This window comes from Chrysochloris asiatica, unplaced genomic scaffold, assembly GCF_000296735.1.
Source record: "Chrysochloris asiatica unplaced genomic scaffold, ChrAsi1.0 scaffold00038, whole genome shotgun sequence".
Lineage (NCBI taxonomy): Eukaryota > Metazoa > Chordata > Mammalia > Afrosoricida > Chrysochloridae > Chrysochloris > Chrysochloris asiatica.
In genome coordinates this window covers 7,086,263-7,107,043 of record NW_006408556.1, presented here as the reverse complement: position 1 = coordinate 7,107,043, position 20,781 = coordinate 7,086,263, and the positions used below count along the sequence as shown (strand labels likewise).

General features: G+C 46.0%; 1 protein-coding gene across 1 annotated transcript in view; it reads left to right on the top strand.

Annotated features, from left to right (window-relative positions):
* MDGA1 (MAM domain containing glycosylphosphatidylinositol anchor 1) overlaps positions 1-20,781 on the top strand; it is a 91,786-nt gene that overhangs the window by 50,063 nt on the left and 20,942 nt on the right. The window contains exons 2-7 of the mRNA XM_006860424.1: positions 5,759-5,898; positions 11,370-11,544; positions 13,229-13,425; positions 14,174-14,306; positions 14,563-14,832; positions 17,599-17,928. Of these exons, the coding sequence (XP_006860486.1) occupies positions 5,759-5,898; positions 11,370-11,544; positions 13,229-13,425; positions 14,174-14,306; positions 14,563-14,832; positions 17,599-17,928 (1,245 nt within the window). The remainder of the gene's footprint in view (positions 1-5,758; positions 5,899-11,369; positions 11,545-13,228; positions 13,426-14,173; positions 14,307-14,562; positions 14,833-17,598; positions 17,929-20,781) is intronic.

Below are 20,781 nucleotides of genomic sequence, written 5' to 3'. Positions count from 1 at the left end.
CCTCTCCCTTCCTGAGTCCAGTATCCCCAGCCACTCCATCTGTCCAATGTCATCATTTCTGTCTCCATCCCTGGCGTCAGTGCCTCTCTGGGTAGGGTCCCACTCTCCGCTCTTCTCACTTGATGGTCCCAGGGACCTCTGCTCCTGGGCTGCAAAATCAATCACTCTCTTCCTTTTGTCAAAAAAAAAAAAATCTACCTCTACATTTCCTACTCTCACAGTCAGTCCAGATGGCAGTTATTCACTAGTGTACCACAAGAGTATTATCCCCATTTCCTTTCGCCAGCCCGGTCCCAACAGATTGGAAATCATTCAGTGAGATTCTACCTTTCCCCGTCCTGTCTGGAACTAGGCTCCCTCTTGAAAGCTTGTAAGCCAGTCACTTCTTGCCTTTATAGGCTCCCCCATTTTGGTAGCCAATGTCTAAGTTGTCCATCCCTGTCAACCCTGTGTACTGACGGGGTAGCAGTGATCCCCGCTGTAAAGATTGATTCCCTTTTTTGGAACTACTACATCCATCCTTATAGGTAAAGTTCATCAAATTGTAGTGGGTTACTCTTCCCCCCCTCCCCCCCCGCCCCTTCTTTCTTCTTCTAGTCAAGTTCTGATCATCTAGCCATTGAAACCAGGTCAAATGGGTATTATCTGCAAGTATGGGTGTTCTTGTGTATCTTCCCTCACTTCATATCAGCTGGACACTTAACTCTCTGCTCTAGTCCTTTGTGGCCATGTCACTGCCTCTGGGCCCAGGAGTCCCCAGGTCTTTCCGTACTGCTGGCCATCCAGGTCTCTGCCTGAGTTCACAGTAGTATATTGAATGTGGTTGGACTTAGCTCACAACTTCATTGCTGTTTTTTACTCCCCTCTTCCCCTTATCGGTGATCAACATGGTCACCAGCCAGACCACCTGCCTGCTCATGTGTTCCTCTTGAGTCTTGGAAGTCTTGGAAGGGAGTTTGCTCTGAGGGGTCCCGACCACTTGCCTTGATGGCTCCCAGGTGAGCAGCTTATTTGTTCTTGTAGTAATCAATCAGACTGCTGTTATTATTTTGGATTTTTCCTGCCAGTCTTTCATGGGCTATCTTCTGTTCTTCTGGCCTCTCCAGGCTGGTCTACTCATCCTTTCCAGTGGAAATTTCCTACTTCAGATGATTCTGGATGGGGTTCTGGATTCTACCTATGGTCTTATGCAATGTAAAGGCTCCAGAGGAAGCCTCTTTCACTGGGCAACTTCTATTCCCCTTTAAGGTATTCCAATCAGTTGTAGGCTGAAGACAGACTTACAAGCTTTCTGTAGTGATGTTTCTGGCTATTCCTTTCTCCATCCCTCAAGTGTCTATTTTACAATGATAGGCAAGGGAAACCAAGATTCAAAAGACAGCCAAGCATCTTAATATTATTCCTCTCTTTTACCCCTTCAAACCGTGACTCAGTCCCTGTATCCTGGAACCCTGTTGTTCCAAGATTGTGCATACATAACTAAAAGGTAAAAAAAAAAAAAAAGTTATATTTAAACTATACCGTAGTCTATTAAGTGTGCAATATTGTTGTTGTTCGAGTCAGTTCTGACTCATTGCAACTCTTTATAGGGTTTCTGAGGCTTTAAATCTTTGTGGGAACAGAAAGAGCCATCTTTCTTCCTCCAAGCAGCTGGTGGGCTCGAACCACAGGACTTGTGAAGCACAGTCCAGTGTTTATCATATGAAGCCACTGTACTCCCCAAGTTTGAAATATAAGGCTAAGTCAAAAGTACTGCTAGTAGGGTTTCAGTTCATACATACAAGATAAATCCCAAACAAAATGTGTTTAAACCTCTCTGTGATCCATGGGTGGCTGCAAACAAGTCCTCATTGTTGTCTTAGTCTCCTTGTTGTTGTTGAGTGCCATCGAGTCGATTCCAACCCATAGCAACGCTGTATAAGGTTTCCGAGGAGCAGCTGGTAAGCTTGAACCACCGAACTTGCAGTTCAAACAGCTTTGCAGTCTGGCACATTAACCCACAGCGCCACACCAGGATTCCTTTAGGTTACTTTAAAAAAAATTCCACTGAAAACTGTGACTTCCCAGGGGATCTACTGGGCCAGTTCAATTTAAGGAGAGAGGTCAGCTCAGAAGGTTATGGTGACTGTCAGTATGCCAAAGGAGTATTCTTGATAGAGTGTCTTGAAGGACACAGGACGATCATGGGGGCTTATTAGAAACAAGTTTTAAGAAAATTGGAAACTCTATTGGTGAAGAAAAAGGCCATGCAAGTTGCACAGCAGAATCTTTTCCCAATAGGACAATGTACCTGCTCATTCTTTGAAGGGTGCAAGGGGTATCCTATGAGAGTTTCACTGAGGAACCTCACCCCATCCACCCTCTAGTCCTGATCTTGTTTCTTCAGACTTCTTTTTGTTCCCCAGACTCAAAGTACATGTCAAAGGAACACGGGGTGAGCCCCTCGAGGATGCCAAGACTACTGTTTTGATGTGGTGTAAATTAAAGAATGCAGGATTCCTTTGGGGGGAAGGGTTAGAGAGATGGAAACACTTTCAGAAGTGTATGGAATTAGATGGAAGATATGTTGAGGAATAATAGCTTCACTTTTTGACAGTTTCATATAATAATGTTGTCTGTGATCTTGTAGTTATACTTTTTGACTTACCCTCCTATTGTGAGAATTACCAAAATGTAACACGGAGACGTGAAGTGAGCACATACAGTTGGCAAAGTGGCGCGGAGAGACTTGTTTGATGCCACAAATCTTCAATGTGTTGAAAATACAGTCTCAGTGAAGTACTATAAAGCAAGGTGCCATAAAACGAGGTATGCTTGTGCTTACTCAGAAACAAAACTGCTATGTATGCAAGTCGTGGAGTACTTGTTTAATACATTAGTAAATATTTGCCAACATTTTCTTCCAAAGTAGTTCTACCCTTTTTAAGAGTTGGATAACCTTAATAGTTAATGTCATAGGGAGTTGGATAATCTTAGCAATGACATCATTCTTGAGGTCTACTCATAGCCCTGTCTCCAACGAGGAAGTATATTAATCAGGTGGACAGCGGTCTTGTGACTACTGGCCCATCCCATCTTCTCTGGCCTGTGCTGACCATGCCCTGAGAAAGTCCAGAGCTCCAGGTCTTTTTTCAATATTCCTTATCAGGTATCAAAGCTGTGTCATTACAACACTGCTTTGCTTTAGGCAGACCACAATACCCAAGATTACAGTTTATCTTCCATGAAGCTTGTTAAATTGATGTCTTCCTTGTTGAGAGGCACCCCAGGCCTCTTGCAGACATCCAGGCAGCCTCCGGGTCTTATCAGCAACCAGCATACACATCATCTCTTGGTGGGTTGTTTCCTGATGAGATTTCCTGGGGACCTTGGCCACAGATGGCTATCTTCTTCACGTTATGGTGATTTTCACTGCAGGGATGACAGTTTCAGGACACGTTTCCAGACTCTGAGGTGCAGCTTATATAGGATTTATGTGTTGTTTGCAACATTCATATAAGGTTGAGTTGTAAAAAACCTTAGAGGTTATCTAATCCATTCCTTTTCTAATGGGTAGGGAAAACAAGCCCAGGGAGGTGAACTAATTCACCCAAGATCACACAGCTTGTTTACTGACAACCAGCCTTGGTCCATTCCTCTGTAGCACTTAGGCAGGAAGGATAGTCACCTGGACACGTGGTCTCTTTTTGGAGAACCAGCTGCCATTTGTAGAGACCTTCATGGTTAAATGTAGTCCAATTGCTGCTCCACAAGCTTCTTGTCCTGCTGCAGAGCTGCCTCAGTGGACCCACCTTTTATTAGTTCATGTCTATCACATCAGTGTTGGTTGAAGAGACTCTGAGGCATCTGCAGAACACATTACAGTCCTATGCCATTGTCATATCTACCCTTGTGGGTTCCTAGGATTGGTAGCATTCTGTCCATTTTAGAGATGAGAAAACGAAGACCCCACCAGGTCAAATAGTTGTATAGTGTGGGGACTCTGCCCTGTTAACCAGCACAAAGCTGCTCTGTTCTTTGAGACCTGGCTTAAAAGCTGCCTCTTCCATGGAGCCTTCTGTGATTCTTCCTCCAGCTGGTGGTGATCCCTCCCTCTTCTGGCCCACTAGAGATTTCTGTACCTCTCTTTGATGCCTAGCCACTTGACCTTGGGGGTATTCTTGTAACTTCATTCATTCATTCATTCTGTCCTTACTGAGTGCTCCTATGTTTGAGGCCCTGTACTGAGGATAAACACTAAGATGAAGTTTACAGTCTGGTGGACAGAAAGCCAAGTGTCCTGGATCTGACAGACACACAGATCTGAAGCAGAGTTGTCACGCTCTGACTGGGTACAGAGGAGGAAAGGCCAGTCAGTCATGAAATATTACCTGGAGGAAGTTACACATTTCATGTACAGGTTTTATTCCGCCTATTCAAGTCCTTGGAGGGAAGACACTTTGTTTTCACCCCCTCATGTCCCCTCATACCCCGTGCCAGCTCTCTCTACCTCCAGCATCTTCAGATTCCAGCTCCCCTCAGCTGTGATCAAATGGGTCTGAAGTTGAGACCCCTTCCCTTCTTCCTGCATCCCAAGCATTGGTGAGCTGAGGGCTGGATTGCCTATAGGACAATGGGGCTAGACATTGAAGGTGGGACTGGGAATTCTGTAAGTTCATTCATTTCCCCACTGGGGCCACCCAGCCATATCTCTGCCAGAGCCCAGTGCTGGTTTCTGCAAGAGAGGCCAGGGAGGTGCCATGGTTTTCTGGAGCTTCTGAGCCACTGGTAAGAACTTCCATCCTGTGGAGAAGAAGCTGGGTGCAGGCACAGGGAATAATGAGGAAGAATGAACAGGCCTTTGGTAGGGAGAATGTGAGCTTGTGGGCCTTGAGGGTGGGGTTGGAGCAGGGGTGGGGAGACATGGTTTAGACTAAACTCACTAGTCTGTGAGTTGCTGAGAAAATATTCTGAGAAGAAACTGTAAGAGAATGGGGGATGAAACCAAGCAAAGATGTGGTTCATTTGAGGTTTAGCCTCTGCCTGTTCCTGGAGCTCTGGAGCGTGAATAGTACCACTGAGTTGTCCCCCCTTGAGGCCAGGTGGGATGGCCTTTTGTATCACATGAGTCAGTCACGTGTGTTGTGTGTGTGTGTGTGTTAGGGGCGAAGGTAACCTCTGAGGCATTTCTGGCCAATGAAACAGTTGCCGTCAAGTTAATTCTGACTCATGGCAACGTCATACGTGTCAGAGAACTGTGCTCCATAGGGTTTTCCATGACTGACTTTTCTTCCAAGGTGCCTCTGGGTAATTTTTTCAGTTAGCAGTTGAGCACATTAACTGTCACACAATCCAGGATCTCCCATTTGTGGCCAAGGCAGTTCCTATTGGTTAAGGGGGTCGTTAGCAGCTACCCAGCAGCTGGGGGTGGATGAATCTGCCAGATATGAGGATCTCAGTGGAGGATCAACAGCATCCGCTGTGGGGCTGCTGCTGATAAACTGGTAACCAGATTTGTACAGATGACAAAGTTCCCTCACACACACTAGCTCATTTAGGAGCATAGATCTCAAATTGCCCGTTCATGAGTCCTAGGTCCTCCTGGTTCTAGTGTATGAGCCCTGGGAGGGGTCTTTCCTGGGCTCAGTGGGGTCAGGTCTCTGAGGAATAGCCTGGGAGATCTGGGCTGATCCTTGCCCTTGGTGCTTTTGGGAGAGAGCCTCAGCCCCCTGTATCCCTGGTAGTTCTGGTCTAAACCTCCTCCCTCTTGTCCTGCCAGCTCCAGCCCAAGCCCAGATCGTGCATGCAGGCCAGGCGTGTGTGGTGAAAGAGGACAACATCAGTGAGCGTGTCTACACCATCCGTGAGGGGGACACTCTTGTGCTGCAGTGCCTAGTTACCGGGCACCCTCGCCCCCAGGTAAGCCCTTCCTACAACCACTCTCTCACTGCTGGGATCAGAGCTTGAGAAGAGGCAGCAAGAGCTGAGCACTAAAGACATAGAGTGGAAAGTAAACAGAAGACAGGAGACTAGGGCTAGGGAAATAGCTGGAAAATTAACTTTGTGGGGAAGAGCTGAAGGCTCTGAGCTTGTTCACCTGAAAAAAAAAAAACTACCTATCTGTCTATCTATCTGTCTGTCTGTCTGTCTATCTATCTATCTATCTATCTATCTATCTATATCAGCTGAGAAGAAAAGTGGGATGTCTGTTGCTCAGTTCCACTCCGTTCCATATTTCTGTTGAGCAGACAGCTACTCTGACACACTCTCAGCCAATGTTTGATGTTTGAGGGAGGACCATGTGCCAAGTACTGTCCTAAGTACTGTCTCCATTTTTTTCTCTTTGAGTCCTCACACCTGTGCGTCCATTGACAGTTGAGGAAACAAGCTCAGGGAGGCTGCGTAAATACTCAAGATCACACAGCTCTTGGATGGTAGAAGTAGAATTTGAATCCACCAAAACCAGTGTTTTCTGTAGCTTAACACACTTCTTCCCATTGTATCTATCTTTGGACTGGGGGGTGGGGTGGGTTCAGGAATTAACAAGCATATATAAAATAGCTTCAACTTTAGGTGACTTTCAGTAGGTAAACCCCACACTGAAGTTTAAAAGACCTGAAACAATTAGAAAGCAACAGAAGATGAGTATCTGCAGATGCGTGATGAATTTGATCATAGGCCAGCTGGACAGTTCAGACAGCAAGTGTGGTTGGTTATTACTGAGGGCTGGAGGAAAGAGACAGGGAAGAGGTGGGCTGGAGGGATGGTGGAATTTGCTGGTGAGATGCTGTGACCTTTAATAGAACAAGATTGCAACTGGATTCTAGGAAGGACAGTGAAATGACAAAATCCTCTTTGCTGGGTAATTTTGGGAACAGGCTTTGGCCTTGAAACAAGCAGATGGACAAGGAAATCCTTAGACTTTTTCAACATGAAATTGTTAGCATTGCTTGCTCCTTTTTTCCAAGGTTTATTTAGACGTGAAAACAGTGCTCTGGTCTTCAGGGTTGTGTTTGTGTCAGGTAAGACTGTTGGAGTGGGTGGGAAGGATCCTCCCTAAAGCCAGTGAGGCAGTTGGAGCATCTTTCCTAAAGGCTGCACTAGTCATCTCTGTGAGCATTCCTTGTATGAGTATTCCATGACTATGTCTGTGGGCATATGCACCATGATTTCTATATCCACCAGTGGTTTTGTTGTTCTTGCTACCCAGGTTCAAAGCCTTGGATTTGTATTTGACTCTCCCCGTCTCATCTCCCACATTTAGTCAGCTCTGGAGACCTTTATTTTTATGTTTCTTGCATGGGTCTTCTCCTACCTATTCTTCACCACTTCCTTTTGTGAAACCTTCAGCTCTGTCCTGAGTACCACAGTAGGAGATGCTAACGTGGTCTTCTGACTCTCCCTCCTACAACCCATCCTGCATCAGGGTGCTCAACCTCAGATTTCCTACATTATGTGGTGCTGTGGGTTAATGCACCAGACTACAAAGCCGTTTGAACTGTAAGGTCGGCGGTTCAAGCTCACCAGCCACTCCTCGAAACCCTATACAGGGTGGCTATGGATCAGACTGACTCGATGGCACTTAATAACAACAACAACCACTCCCCTGTTCATCAGTCTTTGATGGCTCCTCATTGCTTACCAGACCCAGTTAAAGTTCCTAGAGGTAGAACTGAAGACCTTCCACAATAGGGCCCCCACCTGTCTTTCCTGCCTGACCTTTCACTGGTGTCCTAACACCCTGCACTCCAGCTACACTTATCTCCTCACCATCCTTCAGACACACCCTTGTTCATTCCTGCTTTCACGCTATAGCCACTGCTGCTTACCAAATGCCTTGTAACTTCTCTTTGGCTCATATTATGGTAACAAAATATATGTAGAGCACATGTTATATGCCAAGCAGTGTGTTGACCCCTCAGAATACAGATGCGATCCTATTCTCATACAGCTTCCAGTTTCATAGGGGAAGGAGGGAAGTATCATCTCATGGCCCGCTTTGTGGTCAGGGTGGGAACTGAATGGGCATGGAACTATCCATTCCAAACAAATGGGAAACCTCTAAGGTCCAAAACATGAAGAGGGCATCTGTAGTGATGGCAGTGAGCAGAGGTTGAAGAACCTGGTCCATGGGGGGATTTGAGCTGCAGACACACCTTAGGGATAGTAGTTCTAGTAATACACCTGTGGGGTATGAGTTGAGGTTACAGGTCTTTCCATGTCTAGGTGCTGTAACTGGACTCTCTACCTAAACCTGCTAAGTCAACAAGAGTGGCCTCAATTGTTAATGGGGACCAGAAGATCTCTGCCCCATAGCCCAGAGCCACAATAGGAAATGGAGTCTCTGCTTCAGGCTGTGGGTACAAATAAAGTCACCCAGGAGAGAGCATAACCCTAAGCCTGCCTGTGTGTATCTAAATGATGAGGAAACCCTAAATTAAGAACTCACATTATCTCGGCTATGAGCAACCACAGGAGCCCTAGTGGTGGACTGGTTAAGCTAGCCAAAAAGTCAGTGGTTTGAATCCACCAGCTGCTCCGTGGAGAAAGATGTGGCCAGCTGCTGCTATAAAGATTTATAGCCTTGGAAACCCTGTGGGGTAGTTCTACTCTTCTATGGGGTTTCCATGAGTTGGAGTCTACTCGAAAGCAATGTTTTTAAATGATCAAACATAAAACCATACCACAGACAGGCCTCCTAGGGCCTAAGTCAGACTTCTGTAGAAAATAAGCCTACAGAATACAATTTTAAACCACATTAAAGAAATATAGTGCCAGGAGAGCCAGTTCACAGACCTAAACAAATTGAACAATCCATATCTGAGAAGCCAGAGATAACTGACCAACTTAAGAGGTTATTGAAACTAAAATTTTCAAAGATTCAAAGAAATACAGAAGGAATAGAACCTATAAATCAAGAGATTATAAAACCTGATCAATCAGATGTGGGGAAAAGCTAATAGCAATCTTAGAAACAACAATAAAAATAGTCTTTTTTAAAAATTGGCCTCAATATCCTAGAGATAGCAAAAGAGAAAATTAGTGAATTGGATGATGAATATGAGAAAAATCAACCAGAATTACAGCACGGCGAAGATGAAGAAATGGGAAATGTGCAAAAGGAAGTTGATACACACGGAGAATTGAATAAAAGCTACAACACAAACATAGGTATTCTAGAAAGATGTGAGAAAACAAAGAGGTAATTTTTAAAAGATATAAAGATTGAGAATTTTACAGAATTGAAGAAAGCTAAGAACCCTCAGATGAATACAGCAAATGGCATCTCAAGCAATATATAAACAAATCCCATTTAGACAAATCATGGTAAAACCACAAAATGCTAAGTATAGAAAGAAAAACTACCTTTATAGATTCATTCTCTCTAGAGCACCTCTGATTTAAGTAAAATTTGCACAAAACTGCCTTTAACCTTCTTTAAGTTTTTGTAGATTTGCAGGGGTAGAGCAGGACTGGGAGGGGGATGAAGTAAAACCACGGCCTTCATTGACACCCTCCACTGCATGAGAAGAGTTACCCTTTTACCTACTTCTACCCACTCTTGTTTTTATGGCCTATAGACTGGACTGACCTATTCACCAGAATCAGGGTTCTTACCCTATCTCAATAATAAGCAGTATTCTCCAGCTTCAAGATCAAAGCTTCTCTACTTCACCTCTCAAGTCTTAGTACTTCATTATTTGAAGCTGTTAAGTTTGTTGTTTTTTCCAAACTTCTGGCGGCTTTAAGTAGTAGCTCAAATTGCTCGTGGGATTCTTGATAAAACAATGTTGACAATAATAGAAATGTGCTGAGTGACTTATGCGTACCAGCTACCAATAGGTGCTTTATATACTTTCTACATCTTACAATAACGTTGAAAATGCTTTTACGTCATATTGTTACCTATCACTGCATAACAAATACTACAAAATTTAGAGGCTTAAAATGCCAAACATTTATTATCTGTAGAGTAGGAATCTAGAAACAGCATAACTGGGTGGTTTGGGCTCAGAATCTCTCATGAGGATTCAATCAGCCAAGGCTGTAGTCATTTGAGCATTGATTGAGGTTGGAAGGTCTACTTCGAAGCTAACTCATGTGGCTGTTGGCCTGAGGCTTCAGCTCCTTACCCAATGTTCTCTTCACGGGACTGTTAATGATGTGACAACTGGTTGAGAAATCATAGTCATTTATAACCAAATCATGGAAGTGATGCACCATCACTTCTGTCATATTCTATTAGGCACACAGAATAAAGTGGGGGTGGGGGTGGGGGCTTCAGAAGGCTGTGAGTACCAGGTTACCACAAAGATCCCTTTCACAGCTGTGAAACCTAGGCTATTAATTAGTAGATGGGCATAAATTTTTTAAAAGTAAAATTTTTAGTCTTCCAGGCACTAAGTACATACATACTAATTAATCCTCCCAGATACCCTTACCATTTGCCAGGGAGTTGATTCCAACTCATGGTAACCCCATTTGTGTTAGAAAAGAATTGCATTCCATAGGATTTTCCATGGCTTTGATCTTTTGGAAGCAGATCATCCTTTCTTCTGAGGCACCCTGGGTGGATTTGAACTGCCTACTTTTCAATTAGTAGCCAAGTGCCACCTAGGGATTTCACCAGAAGCACCCCCCGCCCCCCCCAAAAAAAAACCCACAAAAAAACAAAGCCCACGGTCATTAAGTGAATTCCGAGTCATCCAAACTTAATACTGTGGAATTGATTAAGACTCATTGTGATCCTGCATGACAGACAGAACCAAATAAGAAGCTGTAATCTTTACAGAAGCAGACTGCCACATCTTTCTTCTGTGGAACTGCTGGGAGTTCGAACCTCTGATCTTTGGTGTTTTAGCCACTATGCCACTTTTACTCATTGTTGTTATGTGCCGTGAAGTCGGTTCCGACTCATAGCGACCCTGTACAGGGTTTCCGAGGCTGTAAATCCTTATGGGAGCAGAAAGCCTTAGCTTTCTCCCGAGGAACAGCTGGTAGTTTCGAACTGCTGACCTTGCGGTTCGCAGCCCGATTCGTAACCACTACGCTACCAGAGCTCCTATTTTACTCATAGGGGGTTAATATTTTTCACTTAACAGATGAAGAAACAGAGGCAGGAGAGGTTAGGTAATGTGCTCATAAACCCATGCTCTTAACCACTATTATACTGCCTACATTAATTAGAGCACCTTCCCTCTGACCCTAAATTCCCCAGACTCTTTTACCTTATGAGTCTGTTGGGTTAGTTCCCCAGGCCTGTGCATACATACTCCAGTATATTTGAGAATTGCCTAGATGACAGTATATGCCCAAGTGCGCTTGAGAAAAGCACAGTGTGGCAGGGCGCACCGCGCTCCCACACCCACTCCCACTCTCTGCCGAGTTAGGTGCGGTGGACCAAGACAGCCGGTAGTGCCTCGGACAAGTTCCAGGAGACGTCGGTGTTCAACGAGACCCTGCGCATTGAGCGCATCGCGCGCACGCAAGGCGGCCGCTACTACTGCAAGGCGGAGAACGGCGTGGGCGTGCCCGCCATCAAGTCCATCCGCGTGGATGTGCAGTGTGAGTTGGCGCCTGTCCCTGGCAGTGGCAACCCGCCCTGAGCCTGGGAACATTCCCTTGCAGAGCCCTGTTGGGCCAGGTTGGGAAGGAGGGTGGAACAGGAGAGGGAGGGGCACTGTCTTCCTGGAGGAGGGCAGTCCCTTGGGACTGGGAAGGTGACCGCTGCCTCTCCCATGTATGCCCTCCCTCTACAGTTTACACATCCCCATTTATAATCGCATATGGACCTTGAAATGACCCTGAGAGATGGGCAGGGGAGGGCAGGCCGGAATTGATTATGTCCATTCCACAGATGAGGAAACTGACGTTCAAGTGTGTGTGACTTGCTCAAGGCCTTAGAGTACAGCAGGATAGTACTGCATCCAAGAAGGAGACACAGGTCTCCTTCCTTTGGTCCAGTGACCTTCCCACAGTACCCCATCTCTGCTTTTGTCCCAAGGCCCCAACCACCTTCAGGATCAAGGCCCCTTTCCTTTGTGGCTGATTCAATGGGAAGCCCCTAATCGACACCTGCCCTTCATGGAGATCCCCTTACACCCAGGAGCCTCTCTCCCTGCTTTCCATGCCCCTGTCTGTATCCATGTAGACTAACTCAGGTACCCAGAAGCTGTGAAGCCACACACAATGGCCAAAATGAACCTCCCCAAATTGAACCTGGAAGAGTGGTGAGAAGTGGAACCCCACCTGGACTCTCTTCTGTTCTCCTCATCAACCACCCAAGTTCCTTCCAAACCTCTGGGGTTAGGGTCCTGCCTTGGGTTGTTGGCACTGAGAGGGGCTGGCAGGCATGGCAGGGACTCTCCAAGTAATCCACATCACCACCATAACCTTGGTACAACTCCTGTACCAGTGGGCTGTGGAAGATGGACAGGATGATGGGATGTTAGAATATCTGTTGTGGACTGTTGTAATGCTGCAGCCTTTGGCTTACAATCCTGGCTACACATTAAAATCTCCAGGGAATCTTTAAAACAATTCAGAGATTCTGATGCAATTGATCTGGGATGGGGCCCCAACATTGGAATTTTTTCTTAAGTTTTTTTTTAGGATTAATTTACAGCCAATAAAATGGACTAACCTTACGTGTACAGTTCAGTGAATTCTTATGTGTGTGGTGTGTAAACACCATTTAGCTCAAGACACATAGCATTTATTTCTATACCCCAGAAAGTTCTCTCATACCCCCTCCCAGTCAGTGATTCCCTGAGAGGTAAGCACTGTTCTCACTTCTGTCACCATCAATGAGCTGCAGTCCTCAGTATTGAAAAGCAAACCTGATGTGATTCTATTGTGCAATCAGAAGTGAGAAACAATCACCAATCTAGTCCAGTTTACCATTGAGGAAACTGAGGCTCCAAAAGAGAAGGTACTCAGGCAGGTCACATTACGAATTAACAGGTAACCTGAGATTCCCTGTCTGTAGCTGCTTCCTCCATCCTATAGTGAGAGGGTGTGAAGATAGACACCCCTCTGTGGAGGAGGGGCAGTGGAAGAAGTCTGGGAAGCCACCAATCCCGTCTCCTACATCTAATGGGCTGATCAAGCTTGCAGATTAGGAGAACTACTACTCTAAGTATCCCTTTAGAGTGGGTCAGCTTTCCCCGAGAACAGCCTATATAGCCTGACCCCCACCTCTATTTTGGGGTCACTGAGCCCTGACTTCACGGGTGCCATGCCCTTGCAGACCTGGATGAGCCAGTGCTGACCGTGCACCAGACAGTGAGTGATGTTCGAGGCAACTTCTACCAGGAGAAGACGGTGTTCCTGCGCTGTACTGTCAACTCCAACCCGCCTGCCCGATTCATCTGGAAGCGCGGCTCCGACACCTTGTCCCACAGCCAGGACAATGGAGTTGACATCTATGAACCCCTCTACACCCAGGTCAGGATGGGACGCTGGCCTGGTCTCCTCATGGTTCACTTTTCCTCCTACTGTACCTACTGAGGGAGAGGAGCCTGGGGGCTAAGGCCTCATGATCTGGAGTTCCTGGAACCACCCTGATTTCACCAGTTCTGCTCTGACGTCAGAAGCATGCATTCTGACTGGGGCTTGGAAAACCTGGGCAGAAAGGTTTGGGAGCTAGTGATGAGGATAGGAGAGTCTCCAAGGCAGTATGTTCACCAGGGATGCTACTAGTTTGGAAAAAAGCACTCCCTAGGGGCAGAAAGTCCTGCTTTGTGGCTGGCGGGCAAAGTGTTGGGAACCCGTGGGCAGCCCAGCATTAGATGGGGGACAGGGAAATAACTCCTCATCCCATGGGTCCCTCACAATACTAGGAGATGCTGGTGAAACCATCCTGCCACGAAGGACTTTTGGAGATGACTTTCCTGGGAGCCCCAGAGCTCTCTGGGCAGCCCTGTTTGTGTGGGTTGTAAGAGCAAGATTCCCTCTATACCCCTTCCATTTCCCAGAGTACCCCAGGACAGCCTCTCATCCAGAGAGCCCCATGACAAGGCTCTAAGGATATGGAGAGTGCAGCATCCATCCCAGACTCAGGGGTCCTGAGGTGAATGGTGTGATTAGAGGTTGGGATAGAATACAAACCTATTTTAGTCTCTGGGTGAAGGAATGTGTGGGACCCCTGGAGACCCAAGCAGGCCCCTCACTCCAGTGGTCCACTGCCGTCCAGGGGGAGACTAAGGTCCTGAAGCTGAAGAATCTGCGGCCCCAAGACTATGCCAGCTACACCTGCCAGGTGTCTGTACGCAATGTGTGCGGCATCCCGGACAAGGCCATCACCTTTCGGCTCACCAACACTACCGGTACAGGCACTTCCAGCTTAGACCCCTTACCCACCTTGTCCACCCAGGAGACAATGCCCACTCCACACAGGACTCTTGGCATGGTATCACTAGTGCATCAGGCCCCTTCCTTCTCCACAGTGTCTGCTCCTCACCTTCTCTCCTCTCCCTTCTCCCCAGGGCTTCCCCAGCCCCTGTGGTTTCCCTACCATCCTCACTTCCCCTCCATCCAGCCCTGCTTCGGAGACCCCTAAGACCTCACCTCTTTTCCTCTTAGCACCACCAGCCCTGAAGCTGTCTGTGAATGAAACTCTGGTGGTGAACCCCGGGGAGAACGTGACAGTGCAGTGTCTGCTGACTGGTGGTGATCCTCTACCCCAGCTGCAGTGGTCCCATGGGCCTGGCCCACTGCCTCTGGGTGCTTTGGCCCAGGGGGGCACCCTCAGCATTCCTTCAGTGCATGCCCGGGACTCTGGCTACTACAACTGCACAGCTATCAACAACGTGGGCAACCCTGCTAAGAAGACTGTCAACCTGCTGGTGCGATGTAGGTGGCCGCTGGAGGGATGGGAGGGAACTCGGGAGGCAGACAGGGTCCCTGGGCCAGGAACTTCCATGGATTTGAGAAAAAGGCCTGTGTGTGTGTTTGAATTCTGGTCATGTTCCAGGTGCTTTGATTTCCCTGCAATTCAGATGCCTGCCATCAGGAGGCACAAGGACTAAAATCTGTGTAAACTATTTTTATAGTTAATCTACATTTCCAAAGATAACCTCAACAATCCAAGAAGTAGGAAGGACTGGTGTTGATTACCCACTTTTTAAATATATAGATTGTGAAATAGTCTGTGAATAACTATGTGTGGACATCTCAGACTTCAAGTCAAAGACTTTTCTGGCTTTCTCCCTGTAATTTAGTTAATTGAATTAAAGTGAAATAACACACATTTTCATATGCCTGATCTGTAAAAATTTATTTGCAAAGCAGTTCAGTGAATCTGAAGATAATTACTAGATGTAAAGATGATTCAAAATTTGGAGAACAATCTAAAGAAATACACTTTCCATACTAAAACTCAGCCTCAGTAGTTACCATTATCTTCTCAATATGATCTTGAGTTTGCTGCTCTGTTTTAAATAGAATTTAAATTCCTCTGCTTATGCAGATTTCATATCTCTTCTTCTCTTTTTAATGACCCAGGCTTGTTTCCAGCTCTTAGCATTTCAAGTCTGAACGACATCTTCTGCCAAATACAATTGAGAATGTTGTAATGACATAAGCTGTCTTCTTGTTCATCTCTCACTGGCCAGTCAGCCTCTCTCTGACTTACTTCACAGAAAGAAACTAGCTCCCCAGGACTTTTTACTTAAGCAGAGTGAGAAGGAAAGTAGCAAGATTGCAGCTATCTGACGACTACTTTTCCTTTGATGTTATCGTTAAGTGTCAGGTTCCAACTCATAGCAACCCTGCATAGGGTTTCCAAGGAGTGACTGGTGTATCTGAACCACTAACCGTAAGGTTAGCAGTCCAGTGCTTAACTATATCGCCAAGCCAAGACTCCATAGTTCTCGTCTTATCAGATTATTTTTTCCCCATTTGATTCCATTTGATCTTTAAAGCTTGTTGTTGTTGTTGTTGTGAAGTGCCGTCGAGTCGGTTCCGACCCATAGTGACCCTGTACAGAGTTTCCAAGGGTGTAAATCTTTACGGGAGTAGAAAGCCTCATCTTTCTCCCGCGGAGCGGCTGGTAGTTTCGAACTGCTGACCTTAAGGTTCGCAGCCCGATTCGTAACCACTACACTAAAGCTTAGGTTGGTGAAAAGTTCTCAATGTATATCAAATAAATATACAAATATGTATAAAGGAGCCCTGGTAATGCTGCAACGTAAGCATTGGGCTGTTAACAAAAAGGTCAGCGGTTGAAGCCACCTGCTGCTCCTCAGGAGAACGAATGTTATGGCAGTCTGCTTTGTGTATGGTTGCTATGAGTTGGAATTGACTCAATGGTAGTTGGATTTGCATTTTGGTAAATGAGGGGGCTTTGGAAAGTTCATGGGAAAATTCCATTTTTTCCTGAGCTTTTTGAAGCTCCCTTGTCACCTTGTCACCTCTTAGGGTGTCTGTAGATATAAACTCTGTTTGACCAGTATAGTTTTGGTTTATGCTTGTTGTACAATGTCATATACAATTAGGGCCCAACCTACTAAGAGATCTACCTAATTCTTGGCTTACTTCAAACAAGATTTTGATTCTTAAGAGGTTAAGTCCTTTTCTTTCTAGACTCTGACTTTTTAACCTAACCACATGTAAAATGACCATTTTGGTGTCTTATTTAAATGTCACACAAATTGTTTGCAAAAAGTCAAAGAGCACAAAAGGATAAAATGTGAAAATTAAAATTACTCTTCAATTCAGCTCAGTGTAGTGGTTAAAAGTGTAGATTCTGAGTTTGAATTTAAGGTTGGTTACTTCCTCGGGGTGGTGCTGTAGGATCAGCACTGTACTTTGAACCACAAGGTCAGCAGTTCAAACCCATTAACTGCTCTTTAAGAAACCCTATATCGGGTCCCTATGAGTCGGAACCAACTTGATGGCACTTAACACACACTCACACTTCCTTGGGTAAATTAACCTTTCTGAACTTGATCAATCCTGTGTAAAGTGGGGACAATAATAGTGCCTCTCTCAAAGATTTCAGGATGGATTAAATGAATGAATCCATGTGAAGTGTTTAGAACAGTGCTTCTCATGTAGTGTACTGCTGTTGTGTTGTCCAGTCGATTTGAACTCACAGTGACCCTATAGGACCAAGTAGAACTGTCCCATAGGGTTTCCTGGTGTCCTGGTGTGGCACTGTAGGATAAGCACCAGACTGCAAGGTATTTGAATGGCAAAGTCGATGGTTTAAAGTCACCAGCAGCTTCTTGACTATGAGTCGGAACCAACTCGACAGCACTTAACAACAACAATTTTTAACAAGACCAGATTGTCAGGTCTTTTATCCCATGGAGTCACTGGTAGATTTGAACCACCGACCTTTTGGTTAGCAGCTGAACTCTAAACCATCGAACCACCAAGGGTTCTTATGTTCAGTAAATAGCAACTTTTATTATTGCTGAACTGACTTTTCTGCAATGAGTTTATTTTGAACTTTGAAGAGCACGTCTAAACAAGCAGAATGATTTTTAAGCAGAGAAAAGGGATGGTTTCTGCAGGAGGGTCAGTTTGAGGGGAGGAGGTAGGTCCGAATGGGGGTGGGACAGGACTCTAACTTTGGACCAGCCCCAGCCACCCTGTTCTCCCACCCACCCATAGCCATGAAGAATGCCACGTTCCAGATCACCCCTGATGTGATCAAAGAAAGCGAGAACATACAGTTGGGCCAAGACCTGAAGTTGTCATGCCACGTGGACGCAGTGCCCCAGGAGAAGGTGACCTACCAGTGGTTCAAGAATGGCAAGCCAGCACGCATGTCCAAGCGACTGCTGGTGACCCGCAATGACCCTGAGTTGCCTGCAGTCACCAGCAGTCTGGAGCTCATTGACCTGCACTTCAGTGACTACGGCACCTACCTGTGCGTCGCATCCTTCCCGGGGGCACCTGTGCCTGACCTGAGTGTCGAGGTCAACATCTCCTCTGAGACAGGTGGGCAATTGGAGGGATTCAGAGGAGGTGTGAGGGAGCTGGACAGGTTCACAGAAGGGAGGTGGGGGCAGCAGCTTGGGGAAGGGAGTTCAGACTGAGGAGGGCATCATTTGTTCATTTATTGAGTGTGTGTTATAGGGCAAGCACTTTTTTAGGTGCTGAGATACAGTGGTGAGTGGGCAAAACAGGCATCTGCTTTCATTAAACTTAGTAGGGAGAAAAGCATTTTTGAGATGATCTTATAAATAAACCCATCGTTGCTCACTGTGGGGCATGAAAGTCAAGAAAGAGTTCTCTGAGACAGAATGTTTAATCTGACATTGAAGGTAGGGTCAAAGGAGAGCAGGGGAGGGCTGAGAGAATAGCAGTGCAGGCCAGGTGATCAACATGTGCCAATGCACTGAGGCAGGTCAGCAGGAGCCAGCATATATAGGGCCTTGTAGACTATGGTAAGGATTTGGGTCTTTGTTCCAGTAATAACAAATAATAATGAAGTAACCATAGCTAACATTTACAACACCATTGATTGGGTGTTTGCTATGTGCTTTGATGATGTTGTACTTAATCTCATTTGCCTACATTATTTACCTTATGGGGGAGGTAGTTCATCTTCTCATTATGTAGATGAAAAAACAGGCTCAGAGAGTTTAAGAAACTTTTCTAATCTAACACAACAGTAAACGGTAACACTGGGAGCCCCCTGTTTTAGCCCCTTTTAAAGGGCTCACACCTCAAGATCATAGAGGCTGACTTTGGAGACTGTCTCCAGAATGTTGCGTCCAGGCCCTAGCACTCTGCACTGAGGAACTGACTGACTGGCTAAGCCCTTCAACTCTTGGGACCTCAGTTTCTCCTCTGTGAGAGATTGGACTAGATGGCCTTGGGGGCCTCTTCCATCTTGACTTTGTGACTATTAGCTGTGATGCAGTATGTTATCTTATGATGTGCACAGGAAGAAGCTTGAGGAGTAAAGAAAGACTTCAGGGAGAGGATCAACTTGAGCTGGTTTGGGAATGAACCAGGGTTCCCGTATTCCACAAATTTGTTTTGCAAACTACTGTGTGTTTGAGGATCTAGGCACAAACACCCCGGCCCCAATCGTACAGCTTCTTGCCTGACTAGAGAATTTGAGGGGTGGGATGGGACAGGCAGGAAATGGAAGGGCAAACCTTGGATTTAGAACACAGGAAGTAAAAGAAGGTAATGCAAGAAGCTGCCTGGGACAGTCAGAGAAGACTTCTCAGAGGAGGCCTGCTCTATATCAGCCTTGAAAACTGTGTTGGCATTTGGCTAGTGGGTGGACAAGCCTAGATAGGTGGACAACAGGCAGAAGGAACAGGGAGTTTGCACAAGTATATGTGACTTGATGTACATGTTCCTACATATGGATCCTACAGCTGGGACCCAGGATGAGAGAGAGGAGATGAAGTTGAGAGATGGCAGAGTCTAGAGCAGGAGGGCCTTGTGCAAAGCCAAGAAGTTTGAACCCTAAGCTCAGTGCAGTGTGTCCTCAAAAGGAAAAACAGTCCTTTAGCCTGGCAGGGTGGAGAGTGGTGCAGGAGGGTTTGGAGTTAGGATGTTTTAGAGAGAGGGAAATCAACTGGGCTCAGGCCCGATTCTTCCATTTGGCTCCCAGGTCTGGTATGGAGGGCATGAAGCCTTTTTAAGGCCTTGTGGAAACAATGTAAACCTGAGAAAGCAAATTAATTGGTTCCAAAATACAAAGAAAAAGCTGCACAATCCAGGTCATAAATGTGTAAATGTCCATGGAATCTGGATTATGCTAACTAGTTAACTGGATCTCAGCTTGCTTTGTAGAGTTATTTACAATTTATATTTAATGTTGGACATGGGTGCATTGTTATTCTTTTGATGTGATGTAGAATGGAACCCTTGGAGGTCTTCAGAAGGCCCTTCATTTCGGCAGTCTGTTCTATTGGATTATGTCTGGCTAAATTTGGTTAATCTGTGACTAACAGAAAAATATTACTAATGGTAGCTTAGACAAACTAGAAGGAGCCTTGGTGGCTTAGTGGGTTATGAGTTGGGCTGCTAACCACAAGGTCAGCAGTTCGAATCCACCAGCTACTCTATGGGAGAAAGGTGAGACTTTCTGTTCCAGTAAAGATTTATAGCCTCAGAAACCTATACAGGATTGCTATGAGTTGGAATTTACTTGATGGCACATCACAAACAAGCTGGAAGGAGTGACACAAGCACTCAGCTGCTAACCAAAAAGTCAGTGGATTGAACCCACCAACCACTCAAAGATGAGGCAGTGTGCTTCCATCAAAATTTCCAGCTTATCTTCCAGCAAGATGGCAGACTAGGCAGAAGTACTACACAGACCCTTTATAACAAAGATACTAGAGACCAAATGAAACAGACAGATGACAATTCTGGAACCCTGAACTTCAGAGGAAAGGTTAGAGAAGTAGATGGAGTGCTTGCTGGGAGGAAAAACTAAGCAGGGATAGTGAGAGAGGGAGACTGAGAACAGCCGGCCAGACAAGGCACAACCATCTTGTGAGCAGCTTTGGCAACAGAGGGAGCCCTGACAGAGCGGAGTCACACAGGCAACAGGAAAGGTGGGATTCCTTCTTTTTACCCTGTGCTCCCCTGGGTACTAGCACATTGGTCAGCTCCCACCTTCATCCATCCCCAGCATAGACCCTGCTTCCCAGTGTGAGGGGGGCTAACTGCACCACTTTGATGCTTGGATTCAGGTGGGCTCAGCTCCAGATCTATAGGACCCCCAGAGATTCCAGACCAGCATTTAACCCACCGCCCTGCCCCTAGCTGCCCTGTGGTCCTAACTGAAACTGGCTCCATCAAGGGCCTCCACAAACTATT